The sequence below is a fragment of the Apus apus genome, chromosome 3 (assembly GCF_020740795.1).
Source record: "Apus apus isolate bApuApu2 chromosome 3, bApuApu2.pri.cur, whole genome shotgun sequence".
Taxonomy (NCBI): Eukaryota; Metazoa; Chordata; class Aves; order Apodiformes; family Apodidae; genus Apus; species Apus apus.
The window spans coordinates 108,274,833-108,294,298 of NC_067284.1; the positions used below are offsets into that span (position 1 = coordinate 108,274,833).

Here is a 19,466-nt window from a genome sequence, read left to right on the forward strand (position 1 = left end):
GCTCAGATTACGGATAACAGCCTTTAGTCTGTGGAATCAGCAGCTCCCTTAGGAAGAGCCCAAGCTGTTCTATGATTCTAAGATTCTATGATTCTATGATTTAGCGCACTGCACCCTGCAAAGCTGATGCAGACACACGGCCAAAAGAAAGTAACAATGTGTTATAAAAATCCTGTTAATCAGGACCATGTGATATTGTGCAGAATAACCTGCTGAAGAATTGAGGTGCCCATGCTCCAGTAACGTTATCTGGCACAATTCTGTTTTCTGTTGAGGACCACGGGAGTATTCAATGCAAAACACCAAAGTCACTCCCCCTTTTTTTTACTTCTCATGGATTGTACGAACCTATTTGTGACATGGATACTTCTTTCTTTTTGTCTTTCAGGTGTGGAATGAGAAAGCTGCCAAGAATGCTCAGAAATGGGCTGATAAGTGTGGGATGAGAATCAGTCCAAGAGATCAGAGGGTCATTAATGGTACGTGACAAATAAGGAGCCTGAGCTGATCCGTTAACGACAGTTTGCAGATGACCCTTGTGCATGTGAACTAGAAATAAGGATAATTTTTAATCTGTTATGTAATAACTTTTGAGGGTTATGAGACAGAAAAACATCATCTTTGTCAGAGAAGTACCCTGAAAGACAAATTGTTGGAACATGAGAAAGAAGGGTGCTATGTATTTGCCCTGTTTCTGTAGGTTTGCTTGTCTCAGTTTGGCTCCTGCTAGAGACAAGACAGCGCAAAATGTGATTTTTGGTATAACTAAGTACAGACAATTCTGTGCAACATTTTGTAGTCTTAAAAGTACCTGTGACTGAAAGCTCACCAGAATCTAAGTAACATTTCCTGCCCTCTTCTCAAAATCACAGGGCAGATAGGTTGGCATTGTAGAGATTTTTTTAGGTTGTGGCTACAACGCCTCTGTCCTACCTCCCACCCTACAGCTTGCTTCTCTCCTGAGTAATACAAGAGATTTATTTCTACTTCAGGTATGACTTGTGGTGAGAATATATTACTGTCATCTAACCCAAGGACATGGGCTGATGCAATTCAAACCTGGTACAGTCAGTCCTCCAATTTCAAGTATGGATTTGGAGCAACCTCAAAAAATGTCAATATCGAGAACTATACTCAGGTATGGACAACTGAAACAAATTGCAATGACATGCTAGAATTACAGGAGTGCACTTAAGGGAGCTGGCATATATTTACTATCAGTTAAAAAAGTGTCACTGTCATCAAACTATTAGCTATCATTCACACTCTGATCCAAAGATTAATGATCAATTAAAACCCTTTTTCATCTAATTCTGAGGCAATGAAGCCAGTATTTTCAAAGAACTGTCCAGAAGGGAAATTTTATTCTGTAGAAGAAAAAGGAATCAATACCTTCCATTTAGAAATAAATATTTTCTATATGAGGATTGAAATAACTGATTAAGAAATATCAAAACAAAATATCTGTTATTTAAATATTTTGATTAAAACTTTAGCATCCTGCCAGCAACTGTGGTCAAATACATTTTGAAACTGAATGACACGGTTGATTCTTTTTTTTCTGTTTATTCTTTCTGACAACCTAAGTCTAAACTCAAAAACTAAATAGACAAAACAAAATATTATCTTCTAGTTCTGCTATTCTGTGAGATCTTTGATGAGGATTAAATACAACAAGAATCTGAAATAGTGTGATCAATTTTTATTCTACAGCTAATCTGGTACAACAGTTACCAGGTGGGATGTGGAGTTGCCTACTGTCCTAGGAACCAGTTCAACTACTTTTACGTTTGCCAATATTGTCCTGCGTATGTATTGCCTTTTTACTCCTTTAAAATGAAATAATTCTGGATAAGTTTTCTAAAACTCCTGTAGTCCATTGGTCATGTGTAGGATAAAATGATTACAGTTTATTTTAACCATTTATGATTTTGTAAATACCGATGTGAATTGTGGGTTTAATATCAGGTTAAATAGAAACATTTGTTTTATTTCACATAGAAGATACTATGGAAATTTTAGCACAGAATTAAAAAAAAAGGTCTGTGTCAGAATCAGGCATTATGCACAAAGCATCCTATAGCTTTGGCCACAAAGAGGAAAGTCAGATGCAAAGTGAAAGCCTATTCACAGAGGTAAAGAGCACACCTGAAACAGCTGAGTGGCAGAAGGTGCCTGCTGAGGTCCTGTTCTAATAAGCCACAGTCACTAGAAAGCCATTAGAAAAATCAGAACTAGGAATCAGAACTGATAATGCTATACAAAGGCAAATAACCAATTCATTTTCTTTCTCTAAATCTTATTGTCCCTCTTATTTAAAGCTAAAGTTCTTGTATACTCTGAATATCAGAAATTAAAATGTGATTCTTTATGAAAATAACTTTACCAAAAAAATTCTAGATGCCTTTCATTGCAATAAATAACATGAACTCTTTTTAAGGGCTCAGAGCTGCATTTTTATATTGCTTTGTGTTTGTTTTGTTTCAAATTTCAGAGGAAATAATCAAATGCAAATAGCTACACCTTATAAGGCGGGACCAAAATGTGCAGACTGTCCTGGTCACTGTGACAGAGGGCTTTGCAGTAAGTGAATGTGTTCTCCTCCTTACAACAAATATTGTCCTACCTCAGATATTAATGTTGTTCCTTTGTAGTGTTTTACTTTTGAATAATTACATGTCACTAATCTGGACAAAAGATTTTAGAACTGCCCCTTTCATTTCCCTCCATAAATAACTGTTTAAATCTCCCACCAGAGTAGGTACAACCTTGAGCAGGTGGGTTGGACCAGATGGCCTTCAGAGGTCCCTTCCAACCTCAGCCATCCTGTGATAATGGGTAAATTGTGCTGCTGTTGACCACTAGGTGCATTATCACACCATCATTCATCTGCTGTCCTCTTCTGGAAAGCTCAAGACAAACTGCCTTTATGTACATCTATATCTATGGGCATGAACAGTCTGAAGGCATGAAGTCTGTCAGGCTTCTCACATCTGTGTGTATAAGAAGACCTGCACAGGCCTCTGGGTTCTGCAGATTTCCATGTGGAGTCAAAGTCTACAAATAGATGGGAACTGTAAGATACCACCTTCCTGCCTGCGTTCCCTACTCTATAATATTTGAACAAATTTAACAGCAGAGCAAAAGTACCACATAGACATGCTGGAATTTTTTCATAATGCAGAAGTATCAGCCCGGGACTTGGTTTTTAATTAATATTTAATGTTTTTGTTTCTGTCTCTTGTATTTTAGCCAATCCTTGCAAGCATCAAGACTTTTTTGCAAACTGCAGAAATCTGAAAATGCTGTTTGGCTGTAACCATTCACTGGTGAAGGAGAAGTGTCGTGCCAGCTGTAAATGCACCACTCAAATCGTATAATGTCCTGGTAGATGTCTTTATAGCTGCTGTGAGACTTATTTTTCAGGAAAGAGTAGACTTTGCTGGGAAGTGTATTCACTCTCAGTGCATCAGCTCCGACTGACCTCTAGGTAACTTTTTTTCTGAAGTTTCACCATTGCTTCAGTCCTAAATAAGTCAAGCAGCACAAAATAACCCCTGACGTTATCTTAGATTTTGTGGAAATCAGGCTTAAGCTGCTAACTTGTTACTCTGAGTTTTATCTTGCAGTGAATCTTCTGGTAATTCATTTATTTTAAAATCTTTTGTGTTTTTTACAGAATTTGTTAAACACCACTCAACTTTCTTCTGTTACCTTTGGTTATCAGTGGAATGTATTCCTGCTAAATAAATACATGATTTACCACCAGTTCACAAAGGAGTTTTTCACTGAAGTGGTTTATAATTCCATTTTTTCATTTGGAAAATTCCTTAGGGCTGTTTCAAGGCTCTTTGATAACTCATGGGAGTAGGGATGAGACTGGAAAAGAAAGACAAAGCAAAAAGATGTTGCATCTTTTTGTATGGACCAAACAAGAGGCACACATTAAATTTGCCAACTTTTCTTCTGTGTTCTAAACACAAAGCTGCTGATATATCTGTTTATGCAGGTGATAAATGTTGTGGATTTTTTTCCATATGACACCAATAGTCAAGAAATAGGACGCTTCTTAAAATAATTAACACAGAGAAAAAAATATATATATTTATCCCTTCCCATCTTCTCTATGGGTGAGTCAGTCCCCTACTCACTTGTAATTCATATTAGAGCAAATAGAAAAAAATCCCCATCAAAGTATTGGATTTTGTCCAGAATTTGCCACAAAATATCTTAGTGCCAGCTCCTAGCAGTGCACACCTCTAGGATCTCTCCAAGAGAATTAAGTCCATCTAAAATTCTCCCAGTGATACTTGCAGGCAGGCAACCAGTTCCTGCCTAGGGGGAAGTTTAGTTGGATCTCCTGCAGAGGGTCACAGTGCCATGTGAGTTTGTGTATTGCTTCTAATGAAGTATTTCCTTGGGTAAGGTTTTCATTTCATATTTTTCCAGGTCCTTTACCACACAGGGCATGACTTCAAAGGACTGTCTGACTGTATTGACCCAGAACTGAGGACTTAGATTTGTTACCTGTCAGTGGCATTGGTTACTTAGAGAAAATTTCTGACCCATTATTGAAAGGCATTATCAGAGTCATGCCTTTTTAGATACTGACAATATAATTATTTTGATAAAACAGTATTTCAGAATTATGTTACAGCTTTTTTTTTTTTTTTTTTTTTTTTTTTACATGTTACAGCTTTTAACTGATCATTATATTTCTAACGTTAATGAAAAGGCAGACACAGAGGAAACAGAAGCTTTTTATGCTTACAGTTTATAAACTTTGATAGAGTCTAGAAAAGGAACAAACAGCTGGAACAGAATTTTCTCACTGAACAGAGAAGCTCCTTCCTGCTACCCTTCTAGACACTTCTCCCAAGTGCCATGCAGAATACACTAGTGTGTCCCACCAAACCTCCAGCTGCTCCTCAAGATGGGTGCTGGTCTCCCATAGGTATTGAGTCACATATACCAGCCCTGAGCAGGACTGATCCCAATTACCACTCTACCTTCCTGTTTGAGACCAGTAAATATGGTTTTCTCCATTGGACTGCAATTCTGGATAAAAACACAAGAGGGTGAACCATACCCAGACATCCAGCTGGTTTTAAGTTTGCCAGCTCTATAAAGAGCTCCTCCTTTTACTAGAAATTACAGTTCTGGGTCTAACCTCGTCTGATTATAACATTTGCTTGCACAGAATCTCCTAGCTAATACTGGTTTAATAAATTATCACCACATGTAGAAACAGTCTGGTAGTGGCTTCTTCTCCTATGTTGTTTCATCCTGTCTTTGTTGGCCAAATTACTATGATGCTAAACCAATATATACCATCAAATTAAGGCAATTTATGGTTTCCAGGATATCAATGACTAGTTCTGTTAGTCTTGATCGTGACTGTTTGCCACTATTCTAACCTCCTACAACCACAGCAATATTTGCAGAAAGTGTAATTCAAACCAAAGCTGGGTGAAAATTTCCTGAGAAACCTATGTTCTCAGAAAATGCTGTCATAAAAACCCCCCAGTTTTCTTACAAGAGGATACATAATTTTGACACAACTCTCAGATGTTTTCTGGAATATTTTCCAAGATTCAGTTTCTGCTTACAACCAAGGAGATGTGTGTTAAAACTCCTTCTACTCACAATTTCTCTTTCCTCCCTCTCTCTATGGGCCAAAGAATATTTAAAGAGGAATTATTTTATTGTCATGCCTTGAAAATTGTTTCCTTTGTGGCACCAGCGAATGTTTTTTGTATGTGCTGAAGTTACCATCTACAGAATTGTGCTACCTTTAGGTGCAGTTTAGAGGAGAATCTAATAACACCAAGAATTTCTTACAGTTTCTATTCTGGTTCCTGATACACTTACGTGCACATATGCTGAGAGAAGATAAGAGCAACGACTACGGTACAAGTTCAAGTCTTATCTGTGGAGAATGAGGTAGGAGGTCTTCAGCACTTAACTTACATGACAAGGACTTCAAACACAACACTTTGAACAAGCATTATGAACTAACTTTTACAGTCCCATGGCTTGTGGAGAAAGATTTTTTTTAATTATTTTTTTTTTCTAAATGCACCATTAGCAGTAATCTTGTTATCTAATTTGGCTGAGAATCAGCCTCTGGGCTAAGCAAAATGGAAGATCTTTCACTTTCAGTATCACAAAGTCTTGCTAAGAGTCATGGGCCTAAATCTTCCCTGTTTTTCTCCATCTACTGGTATGACAGAGTGAACAGCTCTTCCACAAATCTTGTCTCACTTGTATCCTTAACATTCCACACCCACAGTAAATACAGGTTGAGCAGCTGAAGCTAAGACTTCATATGAAATGGAAAGCATGGACTGGAAACTTTGACATGCCATTAGAAAACTCTGTTGTGAGAATATCCAATTAAGGCCCAAGAAACAAAACTCTAGCAAGATGCTTGAGCAAAACCAAGCAGCAAAAAGCCACCAGATCCAGGACAGAAGAAGGATATTCCCCACCCCTGGGCTGCTTCCAGCTCTGCTAGGCCAGGCTTGGATTCCACTAAGTTTAAGGGTTAAACCATGAAAAACAGGAGATGGAGTTTCTCATTAAGAAGCTACTTGTCAGCTTCTGTCTCCTCTCTGGGCTGCAAGCAAGACATTTAACCTCCATGTCTCAGTCTCACCGACTGCAATGCAGAGATAAACTGACATAGTCAGGGCAAGGGAGATTAATTAGTGAACACTGAGAAACAGCCTATGAAGGCCTGTTAATTATAATGTCTCATTCTGTAGACACACCTTCAAAATAATTATATCTCAGTTTAACCACAAGTCAAGGGGACACAGGGCACAAGGAGATACAAGTGAGGAAATGAAACTCCCTCCCGCGCTGACCCACAGGTGATGTCTGAAGGTTCATGAGCTGGTCACTGTGCTCAGTTGTCTGGTCTTGGGTCTGTGCAATGCAGCTGTGGGGCTCTTCCCTAGGATTAAGGAAGATATTCTGGTACCCACATCAATAACAAGTCAAAGGCAATTCTTAGGAAAAGCTGAGATAACAGATTGGCATGGAAATACTCTTGCATATGTTAAGGAAATGGCCCTTGTTAACCCTTAATTCTGCTACTGATGGACAACCCAATACTTAACATCTCTGTAACTGAAAAATACTCTTTAAAATGCTTATCTTTAAATTTTTTGGGCTTTTCCACAGTAATTGAAAAGACCATTTCAAATAAAATTCTAGTTTTCTCTTTCTGTTTTGGATCGTCAACACTATTCTGCTTTCTTCTCGTCTACCACTTTTGCATAAAATGTTGGAAGTAAAGGAGAAGAACCCAATATGCCAAACTAAAATCAAATTAAAGCTTTTATTTGTTTTGGGCTTTTTTTGGACAGATTTTGAATGAAATACAAGAGTTTTCATATTATTCATTGGCTTTAAAGCCACAAATTTTATTTTAAGGCATGCATAGCCATTCACCTCTCCTTTCCCAATGTAAATGAACTCCAGAAAACTATACTGAAGATAACAAAGGAAGTTAATGTTAAACTATGACATTTTTATGTAGTGATATGCAGCACTCTTTGTGCAGGTACATACAATAACACAAGTTTCCCACAATGTGGTTCCTGAAGAGTCAAAAGCTGTCTAGACTGGCAAAAGTTGAAATGTAGCCCCTGCAATTTTTGCACAGGATTGAACACTGAGGAGTAAGGGAGATTTTCTAAGTACCACTGCTTCTAAAGCACAGGAATTAGACAAAAACAATCATTTCAAGGCAAGAATGGATTCACCTCTCGTGCAGATGTAGCTGTGCAACTCTGGCCATGTGATGGAGGAGATTTTTCTCCCTCAACCAATAGTGTAGCAGAAAACACAGAAATGCCTCCTATATTTTTGAAGAGGAGTCCTACGTTAGTGCTTTGTTTTTAGGAGTAGTTCCTGTGCTGGTGTCACTATTTCTTATGTCAGGAGGTGTTTCTCAACATATTGGTTACCACAAGTAACAAAACTGCTTTTTTTTTTTTTTCCTTCTTTTTAATTGTACAGGGGCTAATGAATAGTAACACAAAACTGTGATAAAAATTAATGAGAACTGAGCTTTTGCATGAACATTTAGTATCCTTGAAATCTAACACATGGAACAGTTTATTTATTCCATCTAACCACAAGTTCTCAATGTCCTTTGCAGCATTCATACCCAATTTGTGGCTTCCAGGCAAGCAATCCTGAAGTTGTTTACTCCTGTATTTGACTCCATATACACTATCTCAGCCTGATGAGGAGCACAAAATACAATACGGTTCAAGCATGGTCCAAATGTTGAATGATTTATGGGAATGTCACCTCAGAGGTGTGATGAATTCCCACCTCCCAACAGCCTGTGATGCCAGTTCCACTCCACAGAAGCTTGTAGCAGCAAAACATGTCCTTCATCAGAGATTCTTTTTTAGCATTTCAAATGTTACCCAAAAAGCTCTTTTGGTACTAAAAGCTATGTATCCAGCTAGGAAGGAATTGGCTTAAATTAATACAAACTTCTAATCTACAGGTAGATTAACTCAAAGTCAAGTGCAGTTTTCACCAACTTAATCCATAAGTCAATGAAAGTCTAACAGTACAAGATTCTAGCCATAAATAATTCCAGTAAGTAGAAGAAGTTACTATCTGGTTGTGACGACCGTGTATGTGTCACAATCCGACACTCGGATACACGGCAATTTTTTTTACGATCTCCCCAGGACAAAACAAAGATCACAAAATAACAGGTGCACAAGTAGGCACTGGGGCTGGTGTGTGGTCGTAGGAGAGATGGGGCAGAACCCCCTTGCTTTCTAACACTCCTCACTGAAGTGGGAGGCTGGTGTTGCTGGATTCTCCCTTCCCTCCCCTGGGATAAGCCGCACGGCAGCTGCAGCCTTTATGTCCAGCAGGACCTGAGAAAAGGTTTAAAGGTGAACCCAAATGGTGAAATTAAGATGCAAATGGGGTCAGATGTCACATGCACACCAAACTGTGCTGGAATTACACAAGAAGTTCCTAGAGCAGGTAGGACAAGGAGGAAAAAGAGACAGAAAAGAAAGGAGGAAGCAGAAATACGGAGGACAGCAAGTGACAGAAAGGTTACCAACGTGGTCCAGCGATATCATCAGTGGGGAAGCGCATCGCTGCACCCATAGTGTCCCAGATTTTTATACAGTTCTTGCCACTGCCCCCCTCTCCCCTCCTCTCCCCTTTCTCCTTGTACAGGGGAGGAAATTCCTCTGTCTTCTCCGTGCTCCTCCAAGATAGGAGGGTAGTTATAGTGCTGGGGATATGTCCTGCAGATAGTCTTTGTTTGGCTAATTAATAAGATCAGCCATTGCAAAACAGGAGGTTGAGGCAACTGGCAGCACAAGATCAGTTTATTGCAGTGGAGGTTCAGTCTTAGGAGGGGGTTTGAGACTGGCACTTTGTCTTTTCCTGTTAAGTCAGTGGTTTTCATGAAATCTCAAAGCCTAGTTATCACTGGAAATTCTGCTCCCAGCATCAGCTGTGGAGATCCTTTGTCTCCAATCTCAGCATGTCCCACACCAAACTCTCCAGTTCTCAGGTGCCTGCAGCATTTGTACACATTGTGGGGGAGTAAAACGCTTTGATGTATTGTTGAGACATCTCTTTAGTTCATCAACAAATCCTGTTTAACTCTTGGATGTCTGAAGACAAACAACAGATATCCTGAGTGCCTAAATACACCACTTATCTCACGGATTATTTGAGACAAGCACTATACATCCTGAATGTCACAGTATGTCAGAGTAAATCAGTTAATATCTGGCAAGATCAAGACGAAGATGTGGGGCCCTAGTGTGTGCGCATGCTCTAACTCTTCTGGACATGTGAAGACAGAATTCTTTCTCTTGGATCAAGGCAAAATCTGGGTATCCGAGACAATGACAGGAAATGAAGCAAACATCTTGTGTCTGCAAGCTTGGTAAATCCAGACACATTTTACTCAAAAGCCTTTCCAGATAAAAATCAGTTTTTGAGTCTCCTCCAAGCTATTTTTTCCAAATCAAGCACTGTTGTTGCGACTTGGTTACCTGGCAGGCTTTCCTGGAATTCTGTGGATTCATGACTGTCTGGAGAACTATTGTTGCAGGTTAGAGTTTTCTTTACCACTTTAAGTACCCAGAGGAGAAAGCCCAACTCTTTACCCTCTCTCTTTCCTCATGCACCTGTACTGAGTGGATTGTTTGCGTGCAGAAATGGTGCTGTCTCTTGACTCAGCTCACCCTGTTCTTAGGAGAAATCAAAGTATCCCTTGTATAAGATATTTATTTATTTGTATCACATATTTATCTTTATCTATTAATAATAAATACAGGATTGTGTCTTTATTTTCAGGGTGTGCTAGGAGCAGTCATGCCTGAAAACCTTTCTCCAAAGTCCATTAGGGAGAAGGGAATGAGTGGGTCTGATTAACACCTTTGAGTGGCACAAAAGATGAGACACATTTCACTTGTCAAAACACACACCAAAACATCTCACTGCCATTCACAGTGAATTTCCTGGTATGTGTCCTTACTATTTTAAGAATGGCACTTGACAAAAAAAAAAAAAAAAAAAAGAGTAACCTGACCAGGCTTCTTGCACCCCAAAGGAGACTTCTCAAAAGACAGACTGGTGCTTTACCTCTCTCCATATTACCCTCATCTCAGCCAGTTGAGGACAATGTTTGAAGTTAGTGCATCTCTTCTAGACCATAGCAAGCGAAACTTCTTGAATCTCCCCTGGAAAGGATCCTGGCATAAGTCAGGGCCTGATCCTTAGACTGCAGAGAATTCTTTCCTTCAGTCCCTCATCCCTGAAACAGAAATGATAGCTTCTCAAATTAACAATCTTCTATGCAGCTAAACTAGTTAAAGTCTGTGAGAATTTCAGGTTTGATTAATCTCACCTAACTTTAATGGCTTCTGCAGTTAATTCTTTTTATATTTGAGAGAGGGGCAGAGAGTGAATAAAAGAATGAGAGAGAAATAAGTAAATTTTAACTTCTTTGGGCATCTGTATTTAATTACTGATTCTGACCAGATGCTTAACATTTACTCAGCTTTCTGTGATGATGTGGGAGGCAATCAACATGAACTAACTCAACAAGGGAAAACCTGGATATGCTAATTGCAGGATGAATGTTAACTATAAAAGTGAATTTATAATCCAATGTCACCTCAGGATTTAGCACTCATTTCATAGAATCATAGAATCCTAGGGGTTGGAAGGGACCTCGAAAGATCATCTAGTCCAACCCCCCTGCCACAGCAGGGTCACCTAGAGTACATCACACAGGAATGCGTCCAGGCGGGTCTTGAATGTCTCCAGTGAAGAAGACTCCACAACCTCTCTGGGCAGCCTGTTCCAGTGCTCTGTCACTCTCACAGTAAAAAAATTTTTTCTGATATTCACCTTAAACCTCCTATGCTCCAATTTGTATCCATTACTCCTTGTCCTATCACTGCTCATCACTGAAAAAAGCTTAACTCCATCTTCTTGACACTCACCCTTTACGTATTTATAAACATTGATGAGGTCACCCCTCAGTCTCCTTTTCTCCAAACTAAAGAGACCCAGTTCCCTCAGCCTTTCCTCATAAGGGAGATGTTCCACTCCCTTAATTATCTTTGTGGCTCTGCGCTGGACTCTTTCAAGCACTTCCCTGTCCTTCCTGAACTGAGCGGCCCAGAACTGGACACAATATTCTCATTTCCTGAAAACAGAAGAGCTAATTCTATATTACATGATATTGGCGTGAATTAATTTAAAATTCTGTCTACAGATCCAGTTTTTTGTCACTAGATGAGTAGAAATTGAGTTCCAAAAAAAGACATATCAACATATTCAGGAAAACAGACAGCCCTCAATATCAGAGAATACCAAAGAGCCTACTTGATTAGAAAAAGCAAAAGCTGAAAGGGAATATGATTGCTCTCTGCAAATATCAGAAGCCCATCAGACAAAAAAGTTAGAACTGCTTGAGTTACCAGATATTTTTATCAGAAGAACAAGACACGTCCATGGTATTAATAATTATAGTGAAGAAATCAGTTTCTAAGCATTAAAACCGGAAAGGTCAGCAGCAACCTTCCAAGTGAATGAAGTAAGACATAAAAACTTTGCCAATAGAGAGCAAAACATTTATGGAAGGAATTATGCAATAAACTACCTATAATTCCAGGAAAAGTCCCCAGTGACCTAAAAATTCCCTGTGTTCCTAAACAGACAAATGCTGGGTGGCTGAAGAAGTAAAAAATGTCAGTCAAATACATAATGTGTTAGAAGCAGCTATTGTGATTCTACCACAGATTGTAGCAGCTGAGTGCTCATGAGGAAATCATCTTACAAATGGGAAAGTAGTGAGGACTCAATGGAAAAAAAAAAGAAAATATAAAGAAACAGGAGGAAAAAGAGGAAATGAAAGCAAGAAGCAGAATGTGAAGGCAGTGAAAGAAACCATGTGATGAAGGTCATCCAAAAATGTAGCAAGTTTTCTGGACAGGCAAAGATCACCAGAAATATGAATGACCTGTCTCTAGTACTGCTTTTTACCGTGCCTCTTAGATGGGCCCTGGATCATCCCTTATGTTACCAATAAACATAAGGAAGAGTGGAACACGACAACAATCCAGACCATTTTGCATAATATTGACCATAATATGTCATAAACCAAGCTTAAATCTTTGGAGCTTAAATTTTTCCAGAAGCCTCTCACCAACAGAGCTTTCCAGACAGACCAGTTAAACAAAACAGTACAAAAGATTTTTTCTCCAGCCTTATATATGTTACATAATGTAGGTAAGCATGCTTTAGATGTACCTGGAAGGCGTCAAAGAACAACGTGGCATCTAATGAGCTATGGCATGAACACTTTCATCTTTTACAAGTTGATATTGAACACTTCAGACTGGACTTTTCCATTAAAATTATTTTTCTTTTTATTCCCCTATTTATTTGCTCTCAATTCATATCCAGTATGTCCAATGTTGGCTTGTCCCGGAAGGAGTGTTGCAGTTTAGATAGTAAGTTGGGTTGCAGTTGTTCATTGAATTTGCATTAGGCCCATTGCAAGGAAATAATAAATTTGTCTTGTCAGTTCAATAGCACATGACTTCTTCTGGGTATTCAGTGATTTAATACCCACTTCCTGTTAACTAAAAAACAGTCATATAAATTAATTATGAAGGTCATAAATTGTGTCTTCCACTTGGTCAGCACTCAAGCTGCAAACAAACAAGTCCCCATTTGCCTAATATTAGGACAACTGAAGGAGATGTTAGTTGTACACAGGGGGGAAAAAAAAAAAGAAAAAAAAAAAACAAACAGTATGGGAGTTTCTTGTAGGAATTTTGCATGTACTGATTTTTCTACCTATACTTGCAACTTGTGCCGAAGTCTTACTGATTAGAACCTGCGGGTCAGTGTCAACAAGTGTACAAAATGCACAGCTTATATTGGGTTTGAACTTGTGGTGTGGTTGGTGTTTTACAACACTCATTGAGTCATCAAAATCAGATGTTTACTATCACTCTGTCTTGGCAAATCCTCATGGAGGCCAGACCAATTACTTCTTGCAGTGCCACTAACTGGCACCTTGTTGCTGTGACACTAAGAGTGTCACAGCTCAGCCTCTGAGAGGCTGATGTTTATATAAATGATGAAAGTGCCACACAGAGTAGAAGATCTTCTGGGGTCAGCTCCCTGGAGACTGTTTCCTACAGTCACCCTCTCCAGTCTGGCTGCTATGGAGGAACTGTTGTATAAAAGTAGCACTGGGAACTATATTATCTGGGGAAACTGAAGATACATATTTTCATTGAGGGATTGTCCTGGTTTGAGCCAGGATGAAGCCAGTTTTTCTTTTGCTGATCCTTTTTTTTTTATTTCAGTGAGCTTTCTTCAACTAGCAACTGCGTGTTCTGCTAGGTTGATAAGACACTGGAATGTTTTTGTAATTGCTGGGGTCTCAAGGTCATGCCTTTGCTCTGCCGACTCAGACACTACGGGGGGATTTGTGCCCCCCCCCGTGGGAGGCTGGGTTAGACGAACAGCAAAACTGGCCAGAGATATTCCATTCCATATATCTACGTAGGTTCGGGGGAAGGTCGGAGATGACAGTAGAAAACTTCCTTCCTTCCTGCTTTGCTGTCTCGCCGCTTCGCCTCTCTATCTGCCTTCCTTCTTCTCTCTTTTTCTCTTTCTTTTGTTCGTGGCCGGCGTCTGGGACAACACCATCTGCCCATCATCATCGAACCATCAACCTCAAGCCCTCCTGACCCTCGTAACTCTCTGCCTTTCTCCAGGAGCAGCTTCAGGATTCCTCGGAATTGTCTCATCTGAGGGAAGTGCTGTGGGAGTTGCTGGGGGTGGGAGGAGGCGAGAGGCTACTACCACACCTTTGTATAATCACTATATATATATATATATATATATACACTCTAATATCACGTATTAATATTCTAAATAAAGTTGCACGGTTCAGTTTTCAATCTAGACAAGTCTCTCTCTTTTTTTTTCTCTCTCTCCTTCCCTACCTGGGTAGGAGGGGGAGGGGATCGAGAGCATTGTTGTCAAACTGAGTCAAACGTTGACAGGGATATTCCTTAACCACCCTCTTTGACTCTTCATGCATTTCAATTATTGTGGCAAACAGCATTATGTAGCTCACTTAAGATTTTTGTGCTATTTGGATACTCTGCAAGATTTAGAGGAGGGAGAAGTACTTCACCTTCCGAACAGGAGGGCACAATGAAGTGGGAGAGATGGGATCAGGCTCTCTTGCTGAAACTGAAAGCATGCCAATTTTCCTGTAGTCATTACTCCAGTGGTGTGTCCATTCCTTATGGCACACAGGACCTTTGCAGGAATAGCACAATATTGTACTGAGCAAGATTGGGACTGTAGATAGACCATCGGGGGCCAAGAAAAGAGCATTTTTAAGGGGTCTATCTAGATTTACCTAGATTAATACAGTTACCATTGTAGTTACATCACCTAATGTCATAGCTCTGAAAAGTCACTATTCCTCAAAATTACTTCTTTTGCCATTATTCCTCACATGGAAACAGATCCCCACTCAAGTGTAAACTGAGACATCTAAGTTGATAATTTACATTATTAAAGGGGTACATGTGATCTGTCTGTAAGCCTAGAAAAATACCTTGTGTGTGCCTACAAAATACTTTCACAGTGTGGCATTTGGAAGTAAGGGAAGCAAGGGTTGGGAGGGAAAGTCACTATGTAAATGAAACATGTTAGAGAAAAAAATAATTGGTAGACAAAATTCAAAATACTTGCTAGGAAGACTGTAACTAATAAGGGAAATCAACATGTTACAGAATCTGTGCAGATTGGCAGATGAACAGGACTTTTAGCCAGAGCTGAAAGTCTACTTACATTTTATCTCAACTGATAGATGAAAGTAGAAGGGGTTGCTTGAAACTGTTTGGAAGACTTCTTTGTGCATAGTGTGATCTTCAGGTAAAAGGTAATTCAGAAGAATACATTACTACTTTGACACTGGAAAACATCCTTCCAACCTCCATGTTGCCAAAAAGTCTAGCTAGTACAGCTAAAAAACACTGTCAATAACACTGAGAAAAAAAATCAATGAATTTTAGGTGTGTCTTTCCAGTTTTCTGTTTTAACAGCATCCCCATTACTGAGCTTCTAAAAACCTTTGCTTTGGTAGAATGAAACTTTCTGTCTTCATTTAAATCTTGTCCTGCGTTTTGGGAAATTTTTGTTTTGATTAATGTGAATGTACCAAGGACTCAGAGAAGGCAATAAATTTAAATTAAGTGATGTTTCATGTCTGCAACCCAAGAGAAACTTAGAAATGGCTCCAATTGATGTGCACTGGCATTTGCTGATGCCATCAAGGAAAGAGGTAACATGGAAGGTTAGTGAGGAGCAAAAGACTTCTCCTCAGTTTCCCTGACCAAGGGCCTTTCCTACTGATCTTCTGGCAAGAGGCAAAGAACAGGGTAAACACAGTTATAGCTATATTCACAACTCCAGACTGGATTTTGAAGCCTTTTTCAAAGACAACTGAGATGATATATTGCCATGGCTGAAGCAACCTCCTTGTGCTTTTTCGGAAGCTTAATACCTGCTTGCCTTTAGACCAAGACTTAAGTAAGGGACTTCACACTGTCAGGAACAGCATCTCTGTAAGAGCCACCTCAAGGGCCCAGACATGATTAAGCACAGAGGACTGAGGGGAGCAAGAGAGAAACATTTAAGCTAACACAAGGAGGGACAATAGACACATGATTTATCACTAACGTATTTCGCAAGTAGCTTCTGAGACTTAAAGCACTCCTCTAATTTATACTATTTTTTTATAGCTTTCTCAGAAGAATAGGTAGAGATTGAAGGTGCATATAAAGCCTCCATCATCCCTGCAGTAGTCCCTCTTATAAAGGCCCTCATATAAAAGAGCAAGGGAGAATGAACCCACTATCTCTTGTGACCAGTTTTCCTGCAGCATCAGGATACACCTCAACCAAAAACCCTTTTGCTTCTGCATTTTATTCCTTCTTTGTAACACTCATGCAATAAAAGCAGAACATGGAATAGTGAAGTTTTCAAGGCCACCATTCATGTCTTCAACAATATACATTTTAGCCAAACACAGGTTATCTGTATGTAATTTTCTGGCCTATTTTATTTAAAGAGGAGAACAAGAAGACCAAGTAATTCCTTCTAGTCTTAACTTCTATCAGTTCTTGTGTACTGGAGGGAGGAAAAGTATTGTATAGTAATCCAGTGAGGTCTTCCATAGAGAAGAAAGTGTGTGTGATTTCAAATGGAAAAATAAAACCAGTTACTCCTGTCTAGGAGACATCCTGAAGCTTGTATGGGCCTGTGTTGGCCAAAGAAACATGACCAATCCCGGTCCTTGTGTTCACCTGGTCTATTTAGCCTAATTTAGTTATATTTATTTGAAACAATTGGTCTTGGAAGTTTCTGTTTCTTTCTTTTACCTTAAAAGGGAAGCCTTACTGGTTGGATCAGATAACAGAAATAAAAAGCACATGTAGGCTCAGGTGAATGCCACTCCTAAACTTTGTAAGGTTATCGAATGCAGCTTCTTTCTCATTCTTTAGGTAAGGTTACTGTTGACACTATCCCTTTACATTTTTTTTTTTTTTTTGTCTGGACAGTTGAGAATCTGCCACAATTTTTCACATTTACTTACAAAAAAAGTTATGATACCTCATCAGAACCACATTTTTCCATCAAATGAAAAGGCAGGATAAAAAACTCCACAGCCATTTAAAAGACAAATACTCCAAGTTAGCTAGTAGATCCAGGTGTGCAACCATATTTGTCAAATACCCTCATTTCTTCTTTTGTATTTATAGTCATCATGCTTGGGCTGAAGCTAATAAGAAGATACAAGGGAATTTCCCAGACACTAAAGACTGGCGGCTCAAGATGTGTGCATTTTTTGATTGCCCTGTGCAGCAGCTGGATGGGTGTTTGAAGACTGCTGGCCTGTCAAATGAGATGTTGTATGTGGCTGTTTCCCATCATCTGGAAATCTTGTGTCAGAAATAAGACAATCAGGAGAAAAGATGGTAATCATAGAATATTTTGGGTCAGAAGAAAGTTTCAAAGATCATCTAGTCCTACCCCCCTGCAGTGGGCAGGGACGTCTTCAACTAGATCAGGTTGCTCAAAGCCCAATCCAACCTGTTCTCGAACAGTTCCAGGGAGGGGAAACAACAACTTCCCTGGGTAACCTGCAACCTTACAATGAGGGTTTCACCACCCTCATTGTAAAAAATGTCTTCCCTATATGTACACTAGGCCTACCCTCTTTTAGTTAAAAACCATTACCCCTTGTCCTTTAATTGAATGACAAAGAGCCATAGACATGGGAGTTTCTTCAAGAGGGAAATCTGGCCAAAATGCAGAATATCAACTTCTTCCTGTGCACAAAGCTTCCACTGTGATGTAAGGCTGCAGGACCAAGACCTTGTTTCCATGAGATAACGGGATAAACATTTTATACTCTCCACAGACATGGAGAGTGTCTTTGAGCAACATGTCCAGCCCACAGCAGATCTGGCAGCCAGGGCAGTCCGCATGCTGGGAACGTGCCTTTTCCCTGTCCTGTGAATTTCTCATCGGGTTTGGATGAGCTACAAGGAGTTTGAAGCCGTCTTTTTGAGTGCTGGGGGTGAAGCAGCATCTTGTCACAGTCATAAAGAACAATCTAAGCTTTTGCAGAGGAAAGCTGAAACTGTTCTCCTTGTCACCACTGCTTCAGACTCATGGTGTGGCTACTTACCCTTCCTCCCTTGGAGAGACTGGAGGAGAATATCATTTTGTGAAGCAGCCCTCAGATGCAAACATGATGCAAGCCAAAGCCCACCTAAACAAGCAACAATGATGCAGAGAATCAGGGCAAACAGGCTTTCCCCAGAAAGTCCAGTGAGCAAAGTAGCCAAACTCCACCCTTGCTGGGCATTAATTCACCTCACTGGGAAAATAGCTAAGTTATGCTTTCTGGCCCAAAAAGAAAGAGAAAGGGAAAAAAATAAAAATAAATAAAGAAGAAGGGGCAGAAGAAGGGAAGGTAGGGATTGAACAGCCTGCTGATAAAGTAATGTGAGGTTTGCTACCTGTGATCCTTAAGGACTATACTCTATTTACACAGGGACATCAGCTTTCTGGCGCACACATGTTGGAGCACAGCTTTTGTCTGTACTCTCAGGTAAAAGATCCCCATCTTATCCACTGCACAGGCCACGTGAATTGCAGCAGAGCAAATGAGCACATCTGGCAAGTCCTTGAAAATCTGGGGTGAAAAAGCTGAGTCAAGTTTCTAGAGTCTGGATGCTTAAATCTGAACTACTCACCAAACGTTGCATTGTAATCAATGAAGGGAAATGAGAATCTCTAAAGCATTATGCCTCTTTTCCTTAGACAACTCTTTAAGAGAGTTAAGATTAACAATTTTCTTGAGATGCACATAATTTTGCATTTACTAAAAAGGCAGTATAATGTGACCAACTAAGACCTGCATGAGTACTCTTTCACTATAGATTGTTAGTCTGTGTGTGTTCATTTACCTGCATGCAATTTCAGATATAAAATAGTAATCTCAGAGAAAGTCCTGATTGAATTAACTTGACTTGACCCATTTTAAAATTTAAACATTTACTAAAAGGCACTTTCCCCAAAAATGTTTCAAAAATGAGCCTTTTCTACACCCCTGGAAGGACTTAATATAAAGATTTCACATGTATCGTGTGGGCTATTCACTAGGGAAAACAGTACGTAATGAATAACACAAGATATTCATGTCTGAGCTAAGGGTAAAAAAACAATGAACTTTACTCATTATTTTGTTCTTTTTTAATCACTTCCTGTGCAAATGGAGGAGCTCATAAGTCTTTACAATCAGACATTGCATTTCTGTCTTTTCCTGTGGTATAACA

The 19,466-nt window shown here is 39.5% G+C and overlaps 1 protein-coding gene across 1 annotated transcript in view; it reads left to right on the plus strand.

Moving 5' to 3' along the window:
• CRISP2 (cysteine rich secretory protein 2) overlaps window positions 1-3,380 on the plus strand; it is a 46,739-nt gene extending 43,359 nt beyond the window's left edge. Inside the window, exon 8 of the mRNA XM_051614201.1 lies at window positions 3,253-3,380. Coding sequence (XP_051470161.1) covers window positions 3,253-3,380 — 128 coding nt within the window. The remainder of the gene's footprint in view (window positions 1-3,252) is intronic.
• The last annotated feature ends 16,086 nt before the right edge of the window (window positions 3,381-19,466 follow it).